A 15832-nucleotide genomic window follows, 5' to 3' on the forward strand; every position below is an offset into this window, starting at 1 on the left:
AGGTTATATCTTTCCTGTCTCCCTCCAAGTAAGCATTAGCTGTAAGTATTTTGAAATATTAATTGATAGATGAAACCTCAGCAAGAGAAGAGCAGTTTTTGACCAGTATCAAGATAACTAATCTAAGCTTAGCTTAGAAAGCTTTTGGTGTTGCTGCACCACTTACAGTGGCCTGAACAATAGTGACCTTGAATTATCTCATGTAAAAAGTCTGGAGGTTGAAATTTCAAGGCAGTACAGCAGAAATTTATGCTTTTTTCCAGTGACCTTGGAGTATAATATTTTTTGCCCCTGCCTGTTTCCTCAACATACAGCAAGATTGTTGCCATATATTGCTAAGGTCTTCAAGAGCAGGAAGTTGCAAGACCTTTTATTTGTGAGCATCTCTTATTTTATCAAGACCTTTTATTTGTGAGCCTCTCTTATTTTATCAACAGAGGAAAATTTTGTCCCAAAGCCTTCTATCATTTTTCATTTTCTGTTTCATTGTTCAGAACTGTGTGGATGCCCTTAATTCCAAGGGTGCTAAGAAAGTTCGTATCTAACAAAAGGCAATGGGATTACCATGGTGGGTTTTTATCCCCTAGGCCTGAGGCAGGCGTCTGGCTTCCCAGAGTCAAGGCAGATCTCCCAGGTACATATATATAAAATCAGGGCTCTGTGGGTGAGTAGAAAGAGGAAGGACTGGCTAACTGATGGGCAAGGAACAATGTCTGCCGTTTCCTTAATCAGTGATAGTGACCCGTTGCTATAATAGGATTTCTGAAGCAGCAGTGTTATTGTGAAAATCTGATGATGCTGGTGACCATCATTCAACAGTGAATAGTTAACTGTCAGGTAGTGTACAATGGTGAGATTGAGCTACAGATACAAATTTGGAAGTTACTAGCATATACATGGTATCTAAATTTGTGGGGACAGATACTCTCTTCAGATCAAAACAACCAAAATGGCATGATGGTAATAAAATAGTTTTTAAAATCTGGTATTACAGAATGCCTAGGTGGTAAGTGAATTTTTTTCCTGTTTTTTGTTTTTAAATGGATCTTATTTTTTAGAAAAATTTTAGGTTCACAGTGAAATTGAGCAGAAGATACAAAGATTTCCCACATACCCACTATGCCTACACGTACACAGCCTCCTCTACCATCAACATCCCCTATCAGAGTGGTATGTTTTTTTGAGATGGAGTCTTGCTCTGTCACCCAGAGTGGAGTGCAGTGGTGCGATCTTGGCTCACTGCAACCTCTGCCTCCTGGATTCAAGCAGTTCTCCTGCCTCAGCCTCCCTAGTAGCTCGGACTACAAGCATGCACCACTATGCCTGGCTAATTTTTGCATTTTTAGTAGAGATGAGGTTTTTCCATGTTTGCCAGGCTGGTCTTGAACTCACGACCTCAAGTGATCCACCTGCCTCCGCCTCCCAAAGTGCTGGGATTACAGGCGTGAGCCACCACACCCACTAAAAACATCTTTTTTTAAACAAAAAATTAGAATTCACTTTTTACACTCAACACTGTATCTTGGACATCTTTCCCTATTAATACCCTTTCTAAAGGCTTCAGAGTATTTCATTATATGGATATGTCAAACTGTAAATAGTCTACTGCCCTTTATATATACATGCTCTGTAACCTTTTAGTTTAATGAGTTAAAATTCATTTAAATATAACTCCTTTCTTTACATTTCATTTTGTCTATAAAATGTAGAATTTAAACTAGTTCATCTCTGAGATGCCTTCCAACTCTACACATGGTGAATCCTAATTCTGCTCAATTAATTTTAGAGCTGCCAGCTGCTCCCACAGTTGTGCCAACCATCCTCTGCACCGTAGTCGTGCCTCTGCTGCTTACCCAGCCCTGGCTTCTCTTGATATCTGCTTGGGGGAAGCAAAGTGCTGCCCCAGAACATGGTAGGTGGCTCAGGAGAGAGAATAAGGAAGCCACAGCACTGGGCCTAGGTGGCCAGGTTTTAGAACAGTGGTGAGAATATGACAGTAAGGGGTGCAGAGAGCAGTAAGACTGTGGTGTCTGTCCACAGAAGCAGTTATGTGGGTGTGTCTTCTGGAAGTTCTGAACCCAGGGTCAGTGTGTCTGCCAGAGGATGAGGCGGTACTAGAGAGGAGTCTGCAAAACAGTGGACCAGGCCGGTGAAGAGAGTGGTAGGAATTGTTGCCAGTTGCCATGGGGTCATTTCAGAACTCCTCTGGGGGTCAGCTAGGGATGAAATGAACTGTGCAGGTTGATGTTCCAGCTAGACGGTTACAGGGCTTTTAGATGCAGTTCTCGAAATCTTAGTGACCAGTTTTATTTTAGTATCGTTATCTTGAATCTTTTTACAAATTTGAGAATATTCAGATGAGGGTTCTAGATCATTAGAATTGACTTATTCTAATTTTACTACAGACTTTATTCAGTTTGCCTTCTATGTCCAACTTTTCTTCTCTTTTGGCCTCTTACTCATTACTGGAAAGGGGTAGCTGCCCTCTGGCTACAGCTGATTATTCCCAAACTGGCCATTTAGATTTCCTCTTAGAACAAGTAGGGGAGGTGCTGTGAAGACTGGAACTTTGAGCTGGTTTCCAAACACAGTTCTGCATTATGATCACCTGCACAGCCTTGTAAGAGCAGCTGAATTACTAAGTCTGAAGAAGAACCCAGGCATGTGTATTTTTAATAAGTTCTCTAGATGGATGTGGATGATCATCCAAGTCTGAGGACCAGTGGACTAGGACAGCAATCAGAACACCATCCTGTTCACTTCTGATAGTTCCCTGCTACACACCCAGGTGAGTAGGGTGGAGGGTAGACCGGAGCTCCAGGGATCTAGACATTAAGACTATGACCCTTCCTCCTATTTTTCTGCTCTGTGACGAGTTTAACCTTTCTCCGGGGTCCCCTCCAAAAAGATTGTGACCTCCTATTGTATTTATATTAATTCAATAAATATTAAATTCCTACTTTGTACCAGACATTTTGCTAAATGCTATCCAGCTTGCCACTGAATTGTTCTCTTAGGAAAACAACATAGAATAGTGAACAAAGCGCAGGCTTTGGAGTTAGTTTTAGGTGTAAGTCCAATCCTTGCTACTTGTAGCTGGGTGCCCTGCTCATGTTACTTCTCTTCACTAAGCCTGTTTCTTCCTCTCAAATGCAGGAACAGTACCTATCCCTCACAGCTATGATGAAGATTAAATTAAATAATAAAATTATTAGGTTTCTACCTCTCCATTCTATGGCTTGGCCATTTTGGCTAGGCTTCAAGGGACTTAAGAGCATAGACCGTATCTTATGGTTTCATAAATCCTCTATGCTACCTCTTTATTCTGATACACCGAGTTGGAATATGATTCATAAATGTAAAAGGCAATAGAGTGTATTGTTGGAGAATCACTGAACTTGACAAGGAAGTCTATTCAGAAGGTATATAACTAGCCTGCGCATGGTGGCTCATGCCTGTAATCCTAGCACTTTGGAGGCTAAGGCAGGAGGATCACTTGAGCCCATGAATTTGAGACCAGCCTGAGCAATGTGGCAAAACCCTGTCTCTATAAAAAAGTACAAAAGTTAGCCAGTCATGATGGTGTGCACCTGTAGTCCCAGCTACTGGAGAGGCTGATGTGGGAGGATGGCTTGAGTCCAGGAGGTTGAGGCTACACTGAGGTGTGATCATGCCACTGTGCTCCAGCCTGGGTAACAGAGCAAGACCCTGTCTCAATCAATCAATCAATATTTTTTAAAAAGATATATAAGTAAATAGCATTCAGAAAACCTCAGTTTTTTAAGCTTTTTTCTTCTTTCACCATGACTACATTGGGCACTTCACCTTTTTGAACCTCAGGTTCCTGAGTGAGCTAAACCATCTGTTTGTTCCCTTTTTTCTTGTTTTGGGTAGTTTATGATTGTTATGACACATAAAGACATTTTTTAAAATGAACATTGTGCTATTTTAAAACAATAACTAAATGGCTTCAATAATATGAGAAGACCTATTTAAAAAAATCTCTTCAGCTTAATAGACTGTGGTTCTTTTCCTGGCTTCCTTCATGTGCCTTGGTCTTCTCCAAAGTTGTGATCAATGTATGCATTCAATTTGGAGTTCTTTCATTTCTACCTTTCAATGTTACTATACGGTTTTCTACTATATTAACATGGGGACTTTTGAATTCATATTGTAGATAGGAATTTAAAATTTTTTTTTATTCCTAAAAGAGCTGAACTGTTAGGTTTTCTGTTTTTCAATCTGTGGAACCTGACTAACATTTAAAAAATAATGAAATGAATGAAATTTAAAATAGCAGAATGGTTTCAGGAAACATCTATTTCAGTTTATATTTTTATGTGAAGATGTATGTTTACTGGATCACGATGTTCACTGGATCACTTATTGAGGGTTGTGGCTAAAAGAATTTAAAAGATACTGAATTAAGTAATAATGACAGTCCCATCACATTTTGAGTTTTCATGTCATATTCTAGAAAAGACTTTAATTCCCAGGTATATCCTGAGAGTTCCTTCCTTTGGAAGTACATAGTAGGTTTTTTAGTCGTAAAATGCTTTGGTTCACAAAACTAAGACCTTACGTGAAACATAACTATGTATCTCCTCTGTCCAGAATGAATGTACAGGAAGAAAATTCTTATTAACTAATAACTAAATAAATCCACTTAAATATGGATAAGCCATACTATACCAAATGAAACACAGTGGGGAAGAAATCGTATACATAAAGGGTATACTGTGTTCTTTGGTTAACATGCTTGCCTACACTTTTCCTTTGGCCTTCTATTAGCCAGCTTCTATCTGAAGGAAGCTGAAAAAAGACAGACTATGTGCATACATTACAAGCCTTTTTTTTTTTTTTTTTTGAGACGGAGTTTCGCTCTTGTTACCCAGGCTGGAGTGCAATGGCGCGATCTCGGCTCACCGCAACCTCTGCCTCCTGGTACAAGCCATTTTTTAATAATCAGCTCTCTTAAATTCATTTTATATGATTCTTGTACTTTGTAAAATTTGTGACCAGGTGTGGGAGCCACCACATGGCATTTTGGGAGGCTGAGGCAGGATTGCTTGAGGCTAAGAGTTCGAGACCAGCCTGGCAACATAGTGAGACCTTGTCTCTACTAAAAATTTAGAAAGTAACTAGGTGTGGTGGTATGCACCTGTAGTCCCAGCTACTTGGGAGGTTGAGGTGAGGGGGAATTACATGAGCACAGAAGTTGTAGGTTGCAATGAACTATGATTGTAGAACTGCATTCCAGCCTGAACAAAGAGACCCTGTCTCAAAAAAATAAAAATTTTGCCTAGTCTTGAAGTTCAAAGCAACATTCACTTTATCACTTGTGCCTGTGTTTTCCTCATTAGTAATCTTATTGAGCTATTTTTCCCCTTTGGTTATTTTTTAAAACTCACAAAGCTGCTTCCAATTAACTGTATAAGGGCTTTCTTAGTGAGTGACTCAGCATGATTTAGCAGTCTTTTTGGGTAGCTGATTTTATGGAGCAGCCAATGTATTTGTTTTTTGAAAATTTTTTATTTCAATAGGTTTTTGGGGAACAGGTGGTGTTTGGTTACATGGTTAAGTTTTCTGGTGGCAATTTCTGAGATTTTGGTGCATCCATCAACCAAGCAGGGTACACGATACCCAATGTGTAGTTCTTTTATCCCTCACCCCACTCCCACCCTTTCCCCTGAATCCCCAAAGTCCGTTCTATCATTCCTATGCCTTTGCGTCCTCATAGCTTAGCTCCCTGACAATGTATTTTCAGTCATTAACCTGTCTCATAGGCTAAACAAGATTCGGAGTTCTTTTAGTTTACTCTTTCAGTCCAGCTCAGTTATGATAAACATCTAGATCTGTTAGTATAGGATAAGAAATTGTAGAGCTTCAGGTTTAGAATAATGAGATTCCTAGGACTGAAGGAAATGTCTGTGATTTAGAAGAGAGAATGATTTTAAATTTATTTCCATCCATTTGCAGAATGAATTTTGTTTAAGCAATAGTTAGGGTTGGGAAAGTCCTGTTATTAACTGAGGAGGGGAGGAAGTCCACAGCCTGTGGATCAGATAAAGACATTCTGAGGTAAATGAACACCATGATGTTTATTTTCACTCACTTACTATGAAATATGCCATGGATTTTTGGCAGTGCCTAACCTATGTACCAAATGTTGCTTTATGGGAAATTCTTATTACATTCAATTCTTAAAAGCACATAAGAACTTGGTTATCGTAAGAGAATTCTTCCTGATATATCCCTGGTGGCAGGACCCAGCTTGAGAGTGGAAATTGCTCTAGTTTCCAATCACTGGTGGTGTATTCTAGGTCTTTGGGGGAGGCCTTAGCAGGATGGAGACACAGGGCAGTGACAGCTAGTGCTGGTTTCTCTGGTGACCAGGAGACTAGAAACAAGTGGTTATAATGGCTTGTCCTGATATCCACATTGCTTTGAGTCTTTAAGCTGTACTCTTGCATCTAGTGACACAGTGCCTACATGTACCTGAGTTTCTCAGTGGTATCGGAGGACAGGCTATGAAAGTGTGTTTGAAAATGTTTCATTGATATCTTACTAAATGGCATACTTTCTTTTGTACTGCCTTTCAGAATTAAAGCTATAGAGAGTCCCAACAAAGAAGACGATACCCAGTGGCTGACCTACTGGGTAGTGTATGGTGTGTTCAGCATTGCTGAATTCTTCTCTGATCTCTTCCTGTCATGGTTCCCCTTCTACTACATGCTGAAGGTATGTTGGTTTTCCTTACCACTAAAACTCCATCTCAGGACCTGGGTAGAAGAAGTAGGAATAAATGCTTGAATGTTGTACATCTGTGACTCTGTCTCAGATTACGAAGAAAACAGGCCTGGGCGACAGAGCAAGACCCTGTCTCAAAAAAAAAAAAAAATGCTCTTCAGTTGAACTTTACAGTATACTTATTCTTGAAGGTTTTTATTTCCCCTGGAATTAATAATTGTTATTTGTATATTCAGATCTATTTGTAGCATGCTTATTTCAGTTTGTCCTACTTATTCTACATTTCTGTGTACTTTCCTTTTAAATTTTTATTTACTTTTTTAAAAATGTACATTTTTATGGAGAGGAGGGCTAACTTTGTTGTCCAGGCTAGACTTGAACTCTTGGGCTCAAGCAAGCCACTTGCCTCGGCCTCCTGAGTAGCTGGGACTAAATAGGTACATGCCACGCCACTGTAGCTGGCTACTCTTTTAAACATTTTTATCTAAAGAAATATAAATAAAAGATATTAAATAAAGGAAGCTCCATCACCCCAACCACCATCACAAATGGTAGAATCTTGAGTTTTAGTTCTGGATAATTATGGATATATATTTCTTTTTCTTTGGTCTTAGCCCTTTTTTTTTTTTTTTTTTTTTTTTAATCTTTTATTTGTACTTCTTCCCGAGAGATTTCTCAATCTAACCTCCTTTTCTTTTTTTTTTTTTGAGATGGAGTTTTGCTCTTTTGCCCAGGCTGGAGTGCAGTGGCACCATCTCTGTTCATTGTAACCTCTGCCTCCCAAGTTCAAGTGACTGTCCTGTCTCAGCCTCTCAAGTAGCTGTCATTATGGGCATATGCCATCATGCCTTCCCAATTTTTGTATTTTTTAATAGAGATGGAGTTTCACCACGTTGGCCAGGCTGCTCTTAAACTCTTGACCTTAAGCAATTTATCCACCTCAGCCTCCCAAAGTGCTAGGATTACAGGTACACGCCACCGTGCTCCGCCTCAATCTGACCTTCTAATTTTCAACTGTATTCCTTGATTATATTATATCCATGCTGCTATTCCTGCTATATATTGTATTCTTCATTTCAACTATCATATTGTTGATACCTAATGTTTTTCTTGACTCTATTCTATTTTCTTGTTCTTGTTTCATATTGCTAATATTTTCTCATTTCTTTTAGTATGGTTACTGCTTCCTAGTTTAAAATTCTTGGTCAGCACTTCTAATATTTTTGCTCCTGACAAAAATCTGTAGCTGACTGTGTTGTTTTTCTTTTAAAATGTACTCTTGGCTGAGCGTGGTGGCTCACACCTGCAATCCTAGTGCTTTGGGAGGCTAAGGCAGGCAAATTGCCTGAGGTTAGGAATTCGATACCAGCCTGGGCGACACGGTGAAACCCTGTCTCTACTAAAATACCAAAGAAATTGGCCAGACATGGCAGTGTGCCCCTGTAGTCCCAGCTACTCAGGAGGCTAAGGCAGGAGAACTGCTTGGAACCTGAGAGGCAGAGGTTGCAGTGAGCCGAGTTTGTACCACTGCACTCCCGCCTGGGCAAAAGTGGAAGACTCCATTTCTTAAAAAAAAAAAAAAGAAAGAAATGTACTCTTAAAATATATTGTTATTTTTGTCTACAAACTCCTTTTCATCCATGAGTATCAGCTATCCTGTCAGGCACTAGAATGGAGACGGCCGCAGTCCATGCTAGTACTAGTTAGTTCTGGGTAGGCGGTGGATGAGACCTAGGAGTGGGGGGCCCCAGGCACAGAGGAACCATAGTTAACCAGTCTTTACCTACAAAACAGCTCCTCAGGTCAAAGTTTCACCGTACCGACCCCCTCCATGCCAGCAAAGCAGCATCAAAAGAAAGTGATTCTGGGTTACAGTTCACAGCTTCAGGGATTGAAGCAGGAGGAGTAGGGAAGTAACTGCCCTTAATTAGTGTCCATCTGTTTTCCTCAGTGACTTGCAAAGACAGGACTTTTATGCCAAAACCTCTGTTTTAGAAAAAAGTAGAGGACAGTATTTCTTAATTTTGAGGTATAGAAGCAAGACAAAATACGAAAGTCACAAAGAAAAAGGCTTGATAAATTCAACTAAATAAAATGTCTAAAAATTAAATTTCTATATGACAGTAGGCAGTATAAACAAAGTTAAAATAATGACAGATTAAGAAGACAGATTTACAATATTTAAGGAATAACCAGAATACGTAACAATTTCTATAAGTAAAAAGAAAAATGGGAAAAGGTTCTAAATATGTATTTCACAGAAGAGAAAAAAAATGAATGGCTAGTAAACAGCTCACCAGTTATCTGGGAAATGTGAGTTAAAATAGTGAAATCCCATATTTTGTTCATTAAACTAGCAGAGATTTCAAAGATTGCAAACATCTGGTATTGGTGAATGTATAGGGAAATGGACATGTGATGGAACAGGATGAACATCTGAAATCTGAAATCCTAAATGCTTAAAAATCCCAAACTTTTTGAGTGCCCACATGGTGATCAAAGGAAATGCCCACTGGAGCATTTAAATTTTAGAGTTTCTGATTTGGTATGCTCAGTTAGTATAATATACATATTCCAAAATATCAATAAATGTGAAATCCAAAATACTTTTAGTCCCAAACATTTCAGATAAGGCATATTAACAGAGTAGTGGTATAAATTGGAATAACCTTTTTAAGGGACCTTTTAACAATTTCTTATTAAATTGAAAGATACTCTAACAATTTTAAGAAAATAGTCACCGTGCATTAAAGAGCTACATAAAGATATTCATAGCAGCATTTTTTGTCGTAAACTGTATATAATATGAACTGCATAATGTAAACATTATAACTGAAATGTCCATCAGCAGGTAAATGGTTAAATGAATTAATGGCATATCCATACAGTTAAATGGAATGAAATAGATCCCTATGTGCAGACCCAGAAATTTTTGCATAATTTAGTAATTATGAAAAGGTATAGAGGACAGGTGTGCTAGCTTTTGCCTATAATCCCAGCATACTCGAAGGCCAAGGCAGAAAGATTGCTTGAGGCCAGAACTTTGACACCAGCCTGGGCAACATGGTGAGATCCTGTTTCTACACATACAAATTGAAAAATTAGCCAGGCTCTCAGATCACAGCATGATGACCAAAAACAAACAAACAAAAGCCAGGCATGGTGGTGCATGCCTGTGGTCCCATCTACTCAGGAGGCTGAGGTGGGAGGATGGTTTGAGCCCAGGAGTTCAAGGCCAGAGTAAGCTACGATCATACCACTGCACTGTAGCCTGGGTGACAGAGTGAGACCCTTTCTCAAAAAAGAAAAAACGTTATAGAACATTAAATACAGTATGACACCATTTATGGTCAAAAAAGACACTTTATATAGTGTCTTGTCTTTTAAAGTTTAAAAGATTAAATGAAAATATGCTTAGTATATATAGATTATTTTCTGTTGTTGAATGACATCACCACAGAATGCCTTGTAAGGCAATTAAGAATTTTCCTTTCAAAACTGATGGAAGAACATAAAAATTGGTCTGTGAAAAGATTTAAGATTTCAAAGATTGGGCCAGGCTCAGTGGCTCAAGCCTGTAATCCCAGCACTTTGGGAGGCCGAGGCGGGTGGATTACGAGGTCAAGAGATTGAGACCATCCTGGTCAACATGGTGAAACCCCGTCTTGACTAAAAATACAAAAAATTAGCTGGGCATGGTGGCACGTGCCTGTAATCCCAGCTACTCAGGAGGCTGAGGCAGGAGAATTGCCTGAACCCAGGAGGCGGAGGCTGCGGTGAGCTGAGATCACGCCATTGCACTCCAGCCTGGGTAACAAGAGCAAAACTCTGTCTCAAAAAAAAAAAAAAAAAAATTTTTTTCAAAGATTGGATTTTTAAAATTTGTATTATTTGAAGACATTTAACATTTATAAAAATGTTTTATAATCTTTAATTTGGACATGACATAATTTAAACTTCAAATAATTTTAAAGCCTTTAATAAGATTCATCTAATGGTAGGGACTTCACAGTGCAGTCCCTAGTGGAAAGAAACTTGGCATTTGCTTTGGGCCCACCTGCTTCTGGCAGTGAATAGTATCTTGTGAGAAGAACTACTTGCAGTAGTACCTGACCTCAAACTTCCAAAATGTGAGCAAGCTTGACTTCTAGCCTGCTCCTAATCACCTCTGCTAATGGAGGCCACAGGGGTAGAGAGAGGATCCAAAATAAATGATAGTCACTGAATCATTTATATTTGGTTTTGAAGTTCATTTAAAATACTGCTTTGCAGCAAATTTTCTTCCCTAATGTTAAAATGAATGTGTATCCATTAGTAGTCTCCAGCTGCATGGCATTGTGTTCATGGGAGTGAATTTACTGCCTATGTTCCAAATAGATAATATACTTGAAAGGATTAAAAATTCATGATGCTGTCAATAAAAATGCTTTCTTCCTGCATTAGTAGCATATTCTGAATGACTTAGTAAACAGACTGAGAAAAAACCTCTGAACTGCAGAGAAGGTTCAGGAGAGTATCAAATTTTAAGTAGAATCTATCTTACCTATGCTGTTGGAATCGTATGCTGACTGGGTGTGGAAAAGAAATTTACAAGTAAGGACATTTTTTTTGGGGGGGGTGTGGTTTGAGACAGAGTTTCACTCTGTCCTCTAGGCTAGAGTGCAGTGGCACCATCACGACTCACTGCAACCACCGCCTCTGGAGTTCAAGTGATACTCCCACCACAGCCTCCCAAGTATCTGGGAATACAGGCACGCACCACCACACCTGGCAAATTTTTGTATTTTTAGTAGAGGTGGGGTTTTGTCATGTTTGCCAGGCTGGTCTCAAACTCCTGACCTCAAGCGATGTGCCTGCCTTGGTGTCCCAAAGTGCTGGGATTACAGGCGTGAGCCACCACTCCTGGCCCAAGGACATGTTTAATATATATATATATTTTGCAGAGTTAAAATTGTTGGCTGTATTTTCATTTTTCTAAAGCAGCTTATAAGATTGAAGGAAAATAAAAAGAGCCAATGGCTAGGCATCAAAGCTTAGCTGAGAAGATAATACATGATGCACTTAGGTAGAAATTGGATCACACATGTACTGAGCTTTGCTCTGACATCTGGCCTTGAGAAAGAGGGTTTAAAAATAAATTTAAAATCTTTTTTCCTTGATTATGAAATTTACATATGCTCATTCCTTTATTCAGCAGATATTTAGAACCCCCATGTACCAGATTCTGTTCTATGTCTAGGAGATACTTTGGTGATTAAAACAAAGTCCTTGCTGTCCTACTGTTTACATTTGTGAGTGTGTGTTGGGATGTGTTTTATGTAGGGAAGAAAATAACATTTGTAATCCTACATCTTAGAGTAGCTTTCCCATTTTTTAAAATGTGCAAATATTTTGGTCTATGTGTATAAATACAAACAGAACTCTGTGTATGTGTGTGTGTATATCTATATGTACGTATGTATGTATTGGTATCTTAACCATATATGTGTGGTTGAGACCACATGTAATTCTGTGTCTTGCTTTTTTCAATTAACACAGCATTATGAGTATTTTCTCACGTTATTAAATATCCTTTGACACAGCTGTCTAATCTATTATCAATAATTTACCCATTTCCCAATTGAAAGACATTTAGGACATTTGTCATACGATTAAACTCTGGCAGGATAAAGACCTGACACAGTATGTCACCTGTGGTATTTCACCCATTGACAGAGAATATAACAGTTTTCTTTTTTTTTTTTTTTTTGAGCCCAGGAGTTTGAGACCACCCTGAGCTCTTTTGCCCAGGCTGGAGTGAAGTGGTGTAATCTCAGCCCACTGCAACCTCTGCCTCCCAGGTTCAAGCAATTCTCCTACCTCAGCCTCCCGAGCAGCTGGAATCACAGGCACCTGCCACCACACCAGCTAATTTTTGTTTTTTTTTTTTTAGTAGAGATGGGGTTTCACCATGTTGGCCAGGCTGGTCTTGAACTCCTGACCTCAGGTGATCCACCCGCCTTGGCCTCCCAAAGTGCTAGGTTTACAGGTATGAGCCACCATGCCTGGCAACATTTTTCTTCTTAATCTTTTTAGGAGGCCAAAAAGACAGGAAAATCTTTGCTTTAACATTGTTACTTTTAAGCTTTTATTTGTGCACGCTGAGCAGTAACATGTTTTATTTCCTTTAACATGTTATTTTTAAGCTTTTAAATTTAGCTTGTAACTATTCTGTAGCTACATTGCAGAGGCTTTCTTAGATTTCTGTTTCTGATCAAGTCACTGTAGCAATCAGGAAGTCAGTATTAAAGTACATTTTTTCTGACATTAACTCTCAGTTCCCTAACTGCATGTTAACCATACCCCTACCTGGGAAATACCTCTTCTGGGGGAAACTCAGATGGTGACAGCATTAGAAGCACAGGTGGAATAGAATGGCCTGTTATAATTTGTAATTTAGAGTCACTGTGTCAGTGCTAATAGTGCCAAGAGTTCAGTTAAAATAGTATGGACTCTGTCTGAACTACAGGCAGCAGTGGGCTTGTGGGTCTCCTTGGGAGTATAATCAGCTAGCACTTTGAGGGCAGCTTAATTGAAAAGACGGCCAGATCTGTGTGAGTGATTTTAATAAACTCAGGGTATTCCTGGGCTGTAGAATAGTTACATAGATTAAGAAGAGGGGGTTGTAAGAGGCAGCAGCTGAATATCACCTTGAGAGTTGAACAGTAATTAACTTTATTTTTAATATAAGAAAATGATTTCATTTGAGAACTGGAAAATGCTAAGGATGTAGCTAGAGAGCAGTAATTACTTTACTGTCTCAAGACAATAGCTAGAGGGTACCAGAAACTAGTAAATTAACAGTCTGCAGTCTAGCCTATGAAATAATCACAATGATGAGGTACAAAACTGTAGACACTTGACTTAATTCAAACAGAAAGAATAATCAGCTTGTCTGGATTGCTCAAGTGTTGGTATTTACATAGGCAGGTAATATTTCAGATATTTTCTACAATAAGAACTTTAGGATTTGGTAATACGACTACTGTCTTGTATACTTCTTCAAGTACATTAATTTGTGACTTTCCTAAAACCCTGCAGAAGAGAAAACTGTCTCTTAGGTTGATTTGCCTAAAGTCATAAAACACACCTTACCTCTTCTGATTCTTAATCCAATGAATCATTTTCAGTTCACCTTAATGCCTCTGGTTTTAATATGGACATCTGTCTCTCTATTGATAGTTGAGGTTTTGCCATGTTGGCCAGGCTGGTCTTGAACTCCAGACCTCAAGTGATCCACGCGCCTTGGCCTCCCCAAGTGCTGGGATTACAGGTGTGAGCCACCATGCCTGGCTTAGTCCACACTTGGAAGATTTTGTTTATAGCTGCAACTGTCACTGATTCTACTTATGAGTATCTTATGATGTATTCTAGTATTGTTTTGTTCGTACACTTATATATATTACAAATTACTTTCATTTTGTTTCTCCTTTATATTGCAGTTAGACTTTTTTTTGTAATTAAGTATATCATAAATTTGAATTTCATTTCATGTACTAAAGGGAGAGTTCTAAAATATTTGTTTGTGGCCAGGCATGGTGGCTCATGCCTGTAATCCCAGTACTTTGGGAGGCCAAGGCAGACGGATCAACTGAGGCCAGGAGTTCAAGACCATCCTGGCCAACATGGCAAAACCCCGTCTCTACTAAAAATAAAAAAATTAGCCTGGCATGGTGGCACGTGTCTGTAATCCCAGCTACTCAGGAGGCTGAGGCAGGAGAATCACCTGAACCCAGGAGGCAGAGGTTGCAGTGAGCCAAGATCACACCACTGCACTCCAGCCTGGGTGACAGAGTGAGACAGACTCTATCTCAAAAATAAAAAATAAAAATAATAAAAATAAATATCTGATTAAATGTTTTTGGTTCTAGGATTTGCTTTCCCCCACTTAAAGCTAATACATTATCCTGTTAGTAATGTTTCATGGATGTTGGTAGAAAAGACAGTATTCTTGGGTCAGAGAAAGTCCTTGCTATGCTCAGTAATTTTCTTTTCTTACAAAATTATAGGGGTAGATTTTTAAATTAATACCTATTTTATAGAGGAAAAAACAGAATTAAGTGATTAAGTAACTTGAACAAGGTCTGCTCAGCTAGTAAGTGGTAGAACCAGGATTGGAAGTTAGTTTCTTTGAGCCCATCCTGTTACCCTCTATATACCTAGGCTAACTATTCGAATCCCTGTTTGTTGGGTTGAGAGATCTATATATATATTTAGATTGGGATTTTACGCTGCGTGCAGTGGCTCACACCTGTAATCCCTAATACTTTGGGAGGCTGAGTTAGGCAGATCGATTGAGCCCGGGAGTTTGAGGCCACCCTGAGCAACATAGTGAAACCCCATCTCTACAAAAAACACAAAAATTAGCTGGATGTGATAGTGCGTGCCTGCATGCCTGTGGTCCTAGCTACTGGTGGGGGCTGAGGTGGGAGGATCACTTGAGCCTAGGAAGTTGAGGCTATAGTGAGCTGTGTTTGTGCCATTGCATTGCTGCCTGGGTGACAAAGTGAGACCCTGTCTCAAAAAAAAAAGACTTAAATTTTATGTTCTTTGTTCTGTATTTTTACTAATTTCTAGGTTTTATATATCAATTTTTTGTTGTTGTTGTCTTTTTGAGACAGGGTCTTGCTCTCTCACCAAGTCTGTATTGCAGTAGTGCTAACACAGCTCACTGCAGCCTCAACCTCCCAAGCTCAAGCCACCCTCCTGTCTCAGCCTCTAGGGAGGACTACAGGCACATGCCACCAACTCTGGCTAATTAAAAAAATTTTTTTTAGAGATGGGTTCTCCCTGTGTTACCCAGGCTAGTCTCAGAACTCCTGGGCTCAAGTGATCTTCCCACCTCAGCCTCCCAAAGTGCTGGGATTACAGGCTTGATCATGGCCAGTATATAAATTACTGATGGAAATGTTAAAATCTATTATTACAGATTTTGTCCATTTTTCTATATAATTCTGACTTTTACATTTACATATTTCAAAGCCATATTGGAAAGTTGTCTATAGCTATATATAAAATATATAATTTTTAATAAAAAATGATT

General features: G+C 39.1%; 1 protein-coding gene across 1 annotated transcript in view; it reads left to right on the forward strand.

Moving 5' to 3' along the window:
• REEP5 (receptor accessory protein 5) overlaps window positions 1-15832 on the forward strand; it is a 42726-nt gene that overhangs the window by 12721 nt on the left and 14173 nt on the right. Inside the window, exon 3 of the mRNA XM_039475616.2 lies at window positions 6603-6741. Within this exon, the coding sequence (XP_039331550.1) occupies window positions 6603-6741 (139 nt within the window). The remainder of the gene's footprint in view (window positions 1-6602; window positions 6742-15832) is intronic.

This window comes from Saimiri boliviensis, chromosome 1 (assembly GCF_048565385.1).
Source record: "Saimiri boliviensis isolate mSaiBol1 chromosome 1, mSaiBol1.pri, whole genome shotgun sequence".
Taxonomy (NCBI): domain Eukaryota; kingdom Metazoa; phylum Chordata; class Mammalia; order Primates; family Cebidae; genus Saimiri; species Saimiri boliviensis.